The sequence below is a fragment of the Oreochromis niloticus genome, unplaced genomic scaffold (genome assembly GCF_001858045.2).
Source record: "Oreochromis niloticus isolate F11D_XX unplaced genomic scaffold, O_niloticus_UMD_NMBU tig00002015_pilon, whole genome shotgun sequence".
Taxonomy (NCBI): domain Eukaryota; kingdom Metazoa; phylum Chordata; class Actinopteri; order Cichliformes; family Cichlidae; genus Oreochromis; species Oreochromis niloticus.
The window spans coordinates 49141-62558 of record NW_020327533.1 but is presented as its reverse complement, the minus strand read 5'-3'; the positions used below and the strand labels follow the sequence as shown (position 1 = coordinate 62558).

The following is a 13418-nucleotide window of genomic DNA, read 5'->3' as shown; positions in this document are numbered from 1 at the left end:
AAAATGTTTTAGAAGCTTCAAACTGACGGGAACGATCAGCAGGTACAGAAATGTTTAGAGCTGCTGTACAAAGTCGTCACAGCAGATTATGTCAGCAATGTTTCCCATGTTTCTTTGATCTTATAGATGGATCTTACTGCAATGAATGATCACCTGGAACAGGTTTTCTTTTTCTTCCTGGATATGACTCATGTTGTCCTGTGACAAGAAGTTTCCTAACATATCATTTAAAGTCTGTAGTTCTAATCTAAGAGTTGTAGTTTGATCAGCAGAGACCAGAGCTGTGAACATGATCATGGTGAAGCTTCACTCCTGAGACTGAACTTGGGAAATATTGTGAAATATTTAGTCTCTATGCAGACGTCCTGAAGCCTTCATCTCACAGCTGATGCACAGAGAAAAGTCTGATTAGTTAAACTCAGAGGAAAACTTGTCCTGATCAAAATGAGGTTGCGGGAAAAGAACAGGACAATCAGACACACAAATAATAAATGAATAAATACTGGAGCTACTGGAGTCAGTGTGGACATAGAGTCACCAGGAGAACCCAGAGACGCTACAGAAGCTGATCTGTTAGTGTTCCCTTTGATTGCTTCCTTTCCTCAGTCTTTCCTATCTCTCCTCCTTCTTTTGTAATTGTTGTTTGATTTGACACTAGGACCAGTGTGCAGTGTGGGCTGCCCTCAGACTGAGTGGGAGTGGGTTGGCCCACTGCATGACCCCCTGACTGTGATCGAGTCAGCGGTGGGTTGATTGTAATAACTTCTCCTGTGCCGGCCCCTCTCAACAGTTTCTGACCATGTTTCTGTTGCAGATATGCTAACAATGCTAATGCTAAAGACTAATGCTCAGCTGGGACAAGAACTACATGTTGTGTTGTTCAATCAGAAAGAAGCAGCAAAGACAAAGATGTTTGGACTCGTGTTTGATCCTGCAGCTGGAGCAGCTGTCAGAAACCACATCTGTAATGTGGCACCGAGTACAGTCTGCCTGGAAGCTGGGACACTTTTGTTTTAGCTGCTTAGAGTTGATGCTGGAGGGGAAACTGCTCATCTTGGATATGTTTCTGTAACTAATCAGTTACTTCTTGAAAATAAACTAAGCCAAGCTAATCTGCACACTGACTGGAAAACATGAAGATTATAAGCAGCTCTCATGGAAGGCTTTAATTGTGAAGTCTTTGCAGGAAGTATATATTCATAGCAAACTGCAGGCAGATCACTGAGAGTTTAATAAGACAGGCAGACAGGAAAAGCAGCTCATTAGTGTTGATGAAATCAACGAAGCATCACTTTGTTTCCAGACTGAACGCTGCCTTCAAACAGAAAAGTATCTCCACGTTTACTCTGTGACCATCACAACTTCTGCACCATCTTTTGAATTTGAATAGTTTTTAGTAAAAGTTTTAGTGATGAAGAAATGTGTTCACAGACAGAGGAAGAGGAGTGGTGTTTGTGAAGAGGAGCAGCTGTCCTGCTGTGCTTTGTGTCAGGACGTTCTGAAGGATCCAGTCTCTACCAGCTGTGGACACTGGTTCTGCAGACAGTGCATCTGCTCATACTGGGACCAGTCTGCTTCATCAGGAGACTCCTCCTGTCCCCAGTGTGGAGAAAGATCCAGAAGCAGAGCTGGACTGCAGACAGCCAGTCAGAGCAGCTGTGTACAAAGTAAGACTGAACATCTGTCTGCTGATGGACTCATTTCTGAAAACTGGACTTCTTGTTGTTGTTCAGACATTGAAGAGTTTTCTTTCTCTTTTTCTTTCTTTCAGCAGATGTTGGTCTGCAGGAGGTTTTAGATGAACATAAGATCAGTCTGAGGAGGAGATGTGAACGTGTGACTGAAGGAAGTGATGAAACAGGAAGTAGAACCCTCCTCAACAGGATCTACACTGAGCTCTACATCACAGAGGGACAGAGTGAAGAGGTTCATACCCAACATGAGGTGAGGCAGCTGGAGACAGCTTCCAAGATGGACGCCCTCCATGACGCTCCAATCAGGTGCCAGGACATCTTTAAAGCCTTCCCTGACCAACAGAGAGCCATCAGAGTGGTTCTGACCAACGGCGTGGCTGGTGTTGGAAAAACCTTCTCAGTGCAGAAGTTCACTCTGGACTGGGCAGAGGGCTTGGAGAACCAACATGTCAGTGTGGTGGTTCTGCTTTCATTCAGGGAGCTGAACCTGATCAGAGATGAGCAGTACAGTCTTCTGGAGCTGCTCCATGTTTTCCATCCAACATTACAGAAGGTCACAGCAGAGAAGCTGGCTGTCTCTCAGCTTTTGTTCATCTTTGACGGTCTGGATGAAAGCAGACTTTCATTGGATTTCACCAACAGGAAGCTGCTGTCTGATGTCACACAGAAGTCATCAGTCAGCCAGCTGCTGACAAACCTCATCCAGGGGAATCTGCTTCCCTCGGCTCTCGTCTGGATAACTTCCCGACCTGCAGCAGCCAATCAGATCCCTCCTACATGTGTTGACAGGCTAACAGAAGTACGAGGCTTCACTGATGCCCAGAAGGAGGAGTACTTCAGGAGGAGATTCAGTGATGAAGAGCTGTCCAGCAGAATCATCTCCCACATGAAGACATCCAGGAGCCTCCACATCATGTGTAGTATCCCAGTCTTCTGCTGGATCACTGCTACAGTTCTGGAGCACATGTTGACTACAGAGCAGAGAGGAGAGCTGCCCAAGACCCTGACTGACATGTACTCACACTTCCTGCTGGTTCAGACAAAGAGGAAGAAGAACAAGTACCATGAGGGACATGAGACGAGTCCACAGGAGCTGACGGAGGCTGACAGGGAAGTTCTTCTGAAGCTGGGGAGGCTGGCGTTTGAACATCTGGAGAAAGGAAACATCATGTTCTACCAAGAAGACCTGGAGCAGTGTGGTCTGGATGTGACAGAGGCCTCGGTGTACTCAGGAGTTTGTGCAGAGATCTTCAAAAGAGAGTGTGTGATCTTCCAGAAACCAGTCTACTGCTTTGTTCATCTGAGCATTCAGGAGTTTCTGGCTGCAGTCTACATGTTCCAGTGTTACACCAACTGGGAGACAGAGGTGCTGAAGAACTTCCTGGGGATAGACTGGAATGAGGATGAGGAGTATGATAATGATGATGGTGATGATGACAGTCACAGTGATAATTATCATGATGAGAAAGTTTTGCTGGATGATTACATGATGCATGAATCCTCTGTGGATGAGTTTCTAAGGAGAGTCATGAGAAAATCCCTCCAGAGTAAAAATGGCCACCTGGACCTGTTTGTTCGCTTCCTTCATGGCCTCTGTCTGGAGTCCAACCAGAGACTCTTAGGAGGTCTGCTGGGTCAGACACATATCAGTTCAGAAACCATCCAGAGAGTCATCAACAACCTGAAGGAGATGAACAGTTATGAAATCTCTCCTGACAGAAGCATCAACATCTTCCACTGTCTGATGGAGATGAACCACCTCTCATTATTTCAGGAGATCCAAAGGTTCCTGAAGTCAGAGAACAGATCAGAGAAGAAACTCTCTGAGATCCAGTGCTCAGCTCTGGCCTTCATGCTGCAGATGTCAGAGGAGGTTCTGGATGAGTTGGACCTGCAGAAGTACAACACATCAGAGCGGGGACGACAGAGACTGATTCCAGCTGTGAGGAACTGCAGAAAGGCTCGGTGAGTCCAGATGTGATCATTAACATCATTAATTATTGTAGGTTAGTAGTTTAGTTCTTCAGATTTACACAGTACTAAAGGACTCTCATTAAATTGAGTTTCTCAGATAAAATGATATTTTGTGTTGATCAGGAAATGTGTGCGTGCACTTAGCATGATCCTGCATGGTCTACATGTAGTACCTGTGTGGTGTCATTAGGGGGCGGTATTTTAAACCTGCTGCTGCTGTTATTGGTCATTCAGACGCTGCTGTTAGAGAGACAGTAAAAGAATCTATGAAGAGCTTCTTTGTAGTGAAATGAACTCTAATGTTACAAACAGAGACAAATATCCAGAGCAGTCACCGTCTGAGATTTTCGTTTAACTACAGACACAGAGTTTAGTTTAATAAACATGGTGAGTGAGGATGAAGGTGCTGAGGAAGACTCTGGTTTAGTGTGATTAAAGTGTGATGTCCTGATGAGTGACAGAGCTGTGGTTCAGAGTGAGGCTCAGAGGTGAACCAGCTGTGCTCTCTTACTGCCCACAGTGGGACAAACTGAGTGAGAAGACACATCTGGACTGAACATGTGTCAAATATGTGAGCTGATGTCACAGCAGCACATGGATTCACTCTCATTCCTGCTGCTCCTAATGTCTGACTTCATGTCCTCATTAATCACAGAGCTGATTGTTCAATGTTTAGTTGTTGCTGCTGAAATGTCGTCCCTGTTTTCTGCTGATGGAATTCACTGCTGTGTTTTTGCTGCTGTTTACATCCCCGAGCTCACTTCCTGGCAAACGTCATGATGTCATCAGTGCTTTATAGACGGTGGGAGGTTCATGTTGTAACCACAAAGTGTTTGTGTCCGTATGCTGCAACCTTCCACACCATCCTTTATTGTACAGACTCAGCAGCAGCTCCATGGATCCCAAATCCAAGAGTGGAGAACAGATTTGAAGTGTGTCACATCCATGCAGTCACAGCTGTTTCCACCATGTTTCCACTGATATTAATCCTGTTCAATGACACGTTTCATATCAGTGAATATGTTCTTTAGGACGTCCACTGACATGTTTAAGTGTCCTGCTGGAAATCACTCAAATCATCCATGAAATCCATGAAAAATCCTTTTAGTGTTTCTAACTTCAGCCTCTGTCCTCTCTCTCTCTCCATCCTCCTCACTGCTTCTTTCACTGATAATCACACAAACATCGTATTCAGCTACAAAATAACACAATAATATCATCTGATGATCATTATTATAAGAGCAGGATCCATATCTGATATCAGAGTAACACACTGCTTGGTTATGTGCAGTCATCATCAGTGACTGTGGGTCAAACAGAAGCTCTGTGATTGGTTGCTGACCTTGGTCACCTGTCCACTCTCACCTGTTTGTGTTTGCTCTCTCTTTGCTGTCTCCATCCTCTCTCTCCTTTCTCTCCCTCTCTGTCTTTGTACCGTCACTCAGGTCCAATGGAAACAGTGACATTTACAAACCAATCAAAGACAAACTGATCCATGTCAGGTTAGAACAATATTCAAAGTGAATACAGGCTGCTGCTGGACACAGACAGGTAACATCATTTTGACTCGCTGTCACCTGGATCTGGACTCATAAACACTGAAGCCCTGAACAGGAATACAAATCATTTTCTGCCAACTAGCGACACACCAGCAGATAATGGCTCAGAAAGCTAAAATGAGCCAATCATTTCTGTGTTTAGTTCCCCTGAAATCAGATCTGATATCAGCAGCTCTGAGTTCATTCATCATTATTGTCCAGTGATGAGATTTCTGCTCCGTTTGGTAACAGTCAGCAGGTTTTTCCTGCGTGTGGACGTGAACAGTCGTACCTGACAGCAGCAGGTAGCAAACAGAGATCATCTTTCCAGCTGGAACTCTTCACTGAGCTGAACTCATTCAAAATGTTCTGGAGTCAAAGCAGGAAACAGTCCAAATGTGTGTCTTCACTCTGACTCTGGATCAGATCTCAGTGACAGACTGTGGACATTATGGAAGCCTAAATGTGACACCATCTTCCTCCTTCATCTGCAGATTAAAGCCAAACAAAGATTCTCATTAAAAGTCTGCAGGTCTGAGAGAGACTCAATCGTTGTGTCATGTCAAACACAGTAAGAGGAGCTGAAGCACAGATGTGAAGAGCAGATGTTCATCAGATTATGACCTCACTCTGTTTTGTCTTCGTATACATTCAGTCTGTGTTTATGATGCAGATTTTCTGCTTTTATAATAACACATTTTATATTTTCTATCATCACAGACTGACTCAGTGTCGACTCTCAGAGACTCACTGTGAAGTTGTGGCCTCAGCCCTGAAGTCCAACCCCTCCCATCTGACAGAGCTGGACATGAGTGGGAACAAGCTGCAGGATTCAGCAGTGAAGCTTCTGTGTGCTGGACTGGAGAGTCCAAACTGTCGATTGGAGACTCTGAGGTGAGTTCACTGACTGCAGCTACTGTTGTTTTTCTATATTTCAGATCTTTGAGGTTTGAAACTTTCTTTAGTTCCTAAATGTTCAGGATGTGTCTGAAGACAAATGTGAAGAAGTTTGAGTGCTTTCAGAAATGTTTTGTCTTTCCAAACGACTGAACAACAGTTTTTCCTTTTGGCTCCAAACAGAAGTGACAGACTTGAGCAGGGTTCATTAAAAGGCTGACAGAAGTCTAGTGGTGACGGGAGATGTTTGACAGGACAGTGTCTCAGCCTCCACAGGTTCATGTTGTGCTCCATCAGTCAGTGAAGATGAAGTCAGTACTGATGAGGCTGTAGAGGCTGTTGAAGATCTGATGATAGCAGATAAAAACAGGCTGCAGAGACTTTGAGCTTGTGTGGAAACAGAGAAAGAGAAAAGAAAGACATGAATGTCAAAGCTGTTGATGGTATCAGAAGCTGACCAGTCCCAGTGTTTCCATGGAGCCCAGTCTAACATTTATTTATACTGTCACGGGCTGCGACGGCTTGCGCTGCGGGCTCCTTCTGCTTGCTGAGCTCCTCCTCCGGCTCGCTGAGCTCATCCACTGGCGGCGCGGGCCCCTCCGACAACATTGCAGTTACTGACGATGATGATGGTGATACAGTAGCAGCCGGTGGAGATGATGGCAGTGTAGTTGATGTGGATGGTGAAACAGATCTTCAGCAGAGACAGATGCGTGACCAGCAGGCAAAGCAGACCTCTGACAAAGGTGAAGCTGGTTGAGACAGCACAGGGCTCACAGCCGGCTCGTGATGCTGTGGCTGGGGCTGTGCGGGGCAGTCAGTCTGTTCCAGCCCAGGTAAACAGTCCTCACTTAGCAGACTGAGTTCCTCTGAACATCCAGCAGAGGATCGAGGGGGCTGGGCTGAGTAACTAGCAGGGCAGCTGGCTGAGCCACGGCTAAAGGCTGGGCAGCTAGCCATGTTAGCGATAGATCAGGTGACGGTACTAGAGACAGAGCTACTGACTGTAGTGATATTTGTTGAGGAAGTTGAGCAGGTGCCTGAGCGGCTAACCAAGCTGCAGGTGCCTGAGCGGCTAACCGAGCTGCAGGTGCCTGAACGGCTAACCGAACTGCAGGAGCCTGATGGTGGAGTGAATGGTTGCACAGCGACAGCAATTGGTTGAGCAGAGAGAGAAGCAGTCAGTAGGGTGGCAGCAGCAGACAGTGAGGCTGAGGGTGGTGTGGAGGCCTCAGGCAGAGGCGGTACTAATTGCAGCTGCACAGGGCGCACGGACGGCCTGGGATGCTGCGGCTGGGGCTGTGCAGTGCAGGCAGTCAGTTTGGGTAAAGGCAGCGAGATACAATCTTTAGGAACACTCTCTATCTTTTCTACCCTTTTCTTTCTTTCTTCCCCTTCCATTTCCACCGTCACAGGGAAAGACTTTAACACACTAATGGAATTCATTTTACTCCCAGCAGCATTCAGAGCTGCTGGGGTGGGTAGTGGAGTGGAGGCTGCAGTAGGTAGGTGAGGTAGATGATTGAACTGAAGACTGCTTAGCTATAGACTGGGCAGCTGCCTGAGTTACAGGCTTGGCGGTCTCACAGTCCCTAAGTAAACAAACAGATGGAAAATGAAAAATTGTCCTTATGACTCACCACAGCCGGCTGTTGGGAAGTCCGGGAATCCGGCTGCGGTGAAGAGCGCCGGCGGCGCGAGCATCGCTTCTTTGACTATGCCGGGGCCGGCGTGTCAGGCTGCAGTTCCATCAGCTGGTCGGGCTGGAAAGCAGACTACCACGATCGGGTAGAGAGAGTCTATTAGACGAGCGTAATCTGCTGCAGCTGGCAGAGGAGGACGAGCAGCAGGTGTGGCTGTCTCTAGTGCAGAAACACTTCCGGGTTTGCAGTCTCCTCAGCGAACTAAAACATCCGGAAGCTCACACGGAGAAACCCAAAACACCACACAGAAAATATAAACATAAACTAAAATACATGAGCCCTGGGTCCCTAGACCCAGGCCATGACATATACACTAACGTACAGAAGTGAATGGGAAAATGAATTAATAGTTTCAAATGTAGTTCTCAGTTCATTTACAGAGTTTAATACAGTTCATGAGGAAATGAGAAATGTTCAAAACAGCAGCTGAGGAGAAATCTGCTTCACAAAGTTGGATCCAATTCCAATAGTTTGTGATGCACTTGAACGCAGCGTGAGCAGTTCACGGCCTAACACCACAGAGACTGTCAGTCTGGACTTTCCTTTTTACCTCTTGGCTGTCAGTGAGATTTCAGAGCAATCAGAGACTGTGGGTCTGTGAATGAAGTATAATTCATGTGCAGTTGTAGAATGAATGGATTAACCCTAACCTGAGAAACATGGTACGCCCCGGCTCTGCTAGGCGACAGGGGAGGTAATATGAATGAGCAGAGACAGGAGGGTCAGATTAAAAAGAAAAACAAAAGGTTTATTACCACAACTGAAAACCGTTACTGAAACAACTCACTAGGCAATGAAGTGATTTAAACAAAAAAAAAAAAATTATCTATAGAGATTGACAGACCACGTGACTTTCTCGCATTGCTTTGTGGGTACCCGTGGCACCAAAATCAAAAAACTGCATCAAGCGCTAGCTTTTCCAGCACCGGTAATCATTAATTCTGCGGTTTTAATCCCTACTTGCATTTTATTTGCCCCAAAAACAGTTCTGTACAATACGAGCATACAGAGTAGAGTAAGGACGTTAGCGTGCTGCCCAACTTTCATCACGCAGCAAATAAACTTCAGATCCCTGCAACAGGCCCAGGCCCAGTTTGCTTTGGTGATTTGGACTATTCCATTTCACAACTGTTGTTTTTTTTCTTTATCTCCTGTACAGGCCAACGCAATCTATTTGTCATTTCAGGTTGTAGTATTACACAACATTTTCAGATCTAATAGAAATAAAATGAGTGTTTCGTAATTCATTCAATGTATTGTCTTTATTTATAACTGACATTATTGTTTCATTCTATTGTAGAATCTTACAAGAAAGAGGCAAAATTGTATTCCATTATGCTTTATTAGCTGCTTCGGTGAAAACAAATCAACAATGAAAAACAACATTGCAAAACAACATACTGGAAAACAGTTATTCATCACTTGATTGCTTCAATACAACACTTGGGCACATATATGCAGGACGCTTCGTGGCTGTTTTGATATCGCTCTCTCTCTTAACCAATCAAATCTGGCTGTGGTAGCAGGTATGATCCAGGTTGATAGAGGTGCCCAGTCTGGATCGCATTCCAGCATTTTGTAGGCTGGTTTTCCTACAAAACACAACAAGCCTTAGCCCGCAAAGCCACAGTGAACAAAGCAGCATAGCACAACGAATTCAATTCAAATCAATATAAGACTTATTTGTAACCTACATCAACAATTATGTTATGATAAATTACATAATAACTACAACAGAAGACTTACCTTTGTGGAAATGCTTGGAGCAGACTAACATGTGACCTGGAGTGTTCTGGGACGTTATATTTGGTCTTCGAATGGCTGCAATCCAGGCCATCCGTAGCCTCTTTGTTACTTCGGAAACATGGCTTGAACAATTTCTCTTCCACGACGTAATCCGATAAAAACCGATCTCTTTACCCGTCGGCTTCCCGTGGCTGTCATGCGACCGGCTATTGCAGTTAATAATATAACATCTTCTTGCCATTTTTTGTGTTTCTTTTTATCGCTGTGTTACTGTTTTCATGTGAAAGCCTGCGTGCGCTAGTACCGCTTGCCACTCGGTCCCACAATCCTTTGCGGTTTTACCCCTGAATGACATCACATTTTCAATCTCTATTCAAAATAACACAAGAACACTAGTAGACCACTAATCATCTCACAGGCATCAACTAAAAAACAAAGGTTCAAAAGGCAGCAGCACAAAGGCAGAGGCAGGAGGGACAGTCTACACCAGGGGTCTCAAACTTGCGGGCCATATGCGGCCCACGTCACCTCTACTTGTGGCCCGCATATTGGTGTGAAGAATTTTTTTTAATTATTATATGAAAAATGATTTAATACGACGGCAGAGTGTTACAGGCATGGCCCTTTAAGAATATAGCCTCCGGGATGTCACACTGAGAGGATCAGAGGCTCGTGACCTCCCGATAAGACTTTTCAGAACTTTAATATTTTGCTTATAAATTGTGTTGCCATTCCGCACAAAACAGGTGACTGACAAACGGAAATTATGCCAAATAAAAAAGATAACACAGAGAACGCCGATAAGAGACCTCCGAAGTCTAATTTGCAACTCCGAAGTCAGGTCAGCCCCGAGGCTAACCTTGAAGCTAATGACGGAAATATGGTTGAAGCTAATCCAAGCTATCCCTTCGACTATGATATGTTAACTGCAAAAATAACAGACGTGGTTTGTGCGATTGTAGAAGGGAAGATGGATGTTATTAACAATAAACTTGACGCTATTCAGGCAACCCTTGATGGCAATACAAGACGCCTTGATGAAGCCGAGACACGCATATCGAAGGCAGAGGATATAATTGCCGACTTGGGAGCCAGGCTGACTCGTTTAGAAAGTAATATGTGTACGTTCACGAATCGGCTAGATCAGCGGTCCCCAACCTTTTTTGCGCCACGGACCGGTTTATGCCCGACAATATTTTCACTGACCGGCAATAAGGTGTCGCGGATAAATACAACAAAATAAAATTAGTGCCGGTACCAAAAAAAGAAGATTTATTCATAACACACATGAAAAGACCCAGGAAAACCGAGTTAACGATAAAAACGATAACAAAATAACGCTGAAAACCGATAAAAACCCTGAAAACCATACATTTCACACCTGAGCCTCAACTCTCGCGGCCCGGTACCAAACGACTCACGGACCAGTACTGGTCCGAGGCCCGGGGGTTGGGGACCGCTGGTATAGATGACCGAGAAGGTCGGAGTAGAAGAGATAATTTCCGCATATTTGGGGTCAAGGAAGGTGTGGAAGGGGCGAATGCTATTACATATTGTGAAAAGTGGCTTCCCTCTCTTCTTAATATGAAGACAAAGAACGGGAGGATCCGACTGGACGGCTGCCACAGAAGCTTAGGGGAACCAACATCAGGTTCCCCAAGAGCTGTTATAATGAAACTCCATTATCTGACCGATAAAAGGGAAGTGTTAGCCTTAAGTGGCAAGAATAAACAGATTTTGTTTGAAGGAGCATTAATAACCATTCGTCAAGATGTTCCACAAAATGTGCGACAGCAGAGGAGAAGCTTCAACAAGGTCTGCCAGATGCTGATTACCAAAGGAATACGATTTAGGATGCTGTTTCCTGCAACCTTACGTTTCACATATGAAAACAGAAGGTTTTCCTTTGACTCTGCAGAAAAGGCATTGAAAGTGGCATCAGCAATAGGAACATTACGTGAGTAATCATGTGGTCTACCCAGGAAATAATAACTGTTTCAAGTGGTCTGACGAACAGTTGACCATTACACTCAGTGACTATGTTGTATTATGATATTCTGGGAAGTAGGGCTGCCACAAACGATTATTTTGATAGTCGACTAGTCACCGATTATTTTTGCGATTAGTCGACTAATCAGATCATCCACCCATTGGACGTAAAATGTACAGCTTATTGCACCAGCATGCATCTGCTTTTATATAACTATCATTAGCTTACAGCTTGAAGTGTTTAAGGTATGTGCTAACTAAAAATAAAGACAAGATGATAGTTTATTACATTTTAATGAAATTTGCAGATTGTTTCGGTGGAGTTTAATAAACTCATCCGTCTGCTCCTTGCTATCTAAAATATAACAGGACACCGGAGTATATTCTCGAGCATCTCACACTTCTGATAATCAGTTGTCTGCTTGACGTTTATTCAGCTGTGTAAAATCTATAACTTTAATCTCAGCCAAACCGATTTACTCAGGAACAAACAAAATACTGAAAAAGGCCAAACAATATCATTTTTAAGTTATCGAAGTGACTTATTTATCATGTTTAACCTGATTAGCGAAAGACCGCGGTAGGTTTGAAAACGATTTGCCGGGAGTCCGGTGTTCTCACGGGCTCTAGTGAGCCTTGATCCCCGCTTAGCTATCGAGCTAGCGGGTAAAAGACGTCTCCGAAAACGTCGGAGCGCTTTTGAAAATATGTGGTGTCTTGATAAACTGAGCAGATATTTGAGGTTTACACAGCTACATTCTCGCCGGAAAATATGTTAAACGTTTATTTTGTGACCCAGAAAGAATAATAAGAGTAATATTAAAACTAACTAGCTGCCGCCATTGTTGGAAACTGAGCAGGGCCGGGATGGGCCGCGCTATGAATTCTGGGACACAGTTTCTTCTTCTTCTGGGTTTAACGGCAGCTGGCATTCTTGTACATGCAGTGCTGCCATCTTCTGTTTCAGTCCGTTATTACACTCTTAAATCCTACTACTTATTCCTGCATCTTTTTGGATCTTACAAAGCTTAAAACGATGCGTCGACTATTAAATTAGCCGTCGACGATTTTGATAGTCGACGTAATCGTGACTAGTCGACTAATCGTGGCAGCCCTACTGGGAAGAAAAGAAGTAGAAGAAATGTGGCAACACCTATTGGTACATTGGAAGTCTTATTGGGGGTTTGCTAGGCGCATACGTAGATGCGAGGTGTATCATCTCTCTTCAAGGTGCGCCCGCAACGGGTGAAGTTTCCTCCTAATCTTTGGGAGCAAGGAACATTTTCTGGGACTGGTCTAACCCTGTTTTGGGGACGATATAAATGTTTATTGCAGGAATATTATTTTTCAGTACCCAGATTTTTGTTTTTGTCTATATTTTGTTGGTGTTTGAGCAGATCTGAGTATAATCTGTTTTATAAGTTAAACTACAAGGCTGATACTTTTGTTGTCGCTACCACAATACATAATTTAAGTAAACTGATCCTGCAATGAGTGATCTAAAGTATGTTTCCCTGAATGTTAAAGGGATAAACAATGTTATTAAACGTAAGAAAAATTTGACCTGGTTTAAGAAGGAGAAAACTAACATTGCTCTCCTGCAAGAAACTCACCTCTCAGATGTGGAACACCTAAAACTAAAGAGAGAATGGGTGGGGCAGGTGTGCTTTTCTTCTTTTTCATCAAGTAAGAGAGGGGTTGCAATTTTAATTCAAAAAAATACTCCATTTGTTCTTTCAAAGTGTATTAAAGATGATCAGGGTAGATTTGTTGTTATAATAGGACGTTTATATGGGGAATCTGTTCTGATAGGCTGTATTAATGCTCCGAATGTATATCTGGAAAATTTTTACTCAGAACTTATAAAAGAAACATCT

General features: G+C 44.1%; 1 protein-coding gene across 1 annotated transcript; it reads left to right on the top strand.

Annotated features, from left to right (window-relative positions):
• Positions 1 to 2899: 2899 nt before the first annotated feature.
• Positions 2900 to 6105, top strand: LOC102077144 (NLR family CARD domain-containing protein 3-like). The gene is made up of 2 exons (XM_025904506.1): positions 2900 to 3659; positions 5927 to 6105. Exons 1-2 carry the CDS (start codon positions 3028 to 3030, stop codon positions 6102 to 6104), a joined length of 810 nt encoding a protein of 269 aa, XP_025760291.1. The 5' UTR covers positions 2900 to 3027; the 3' UTR covers position 6105.
• Positions 6106 to 13418: the final 7313 nt, after the last annotated feature.

What these genes read in the sequence shown, in the direction of transcription:
- LOC102077144 (XM_025904506.1), top strand. Translation starts at nt 3,028, where the DNA reads ATGTTCCAGTGTTACACCAACTGGGAGACAGAGGTGCTGAAGAACTTC. An exon ending in AGGAACTGCAGAAAGGCTCG is followed by an intron (nt 3,660 to 5,926) that starts GTGAGTCCAGAT and finishes CTATCATCACAG; the next exon opens with ACTGACTCAGTGTCGACTCT.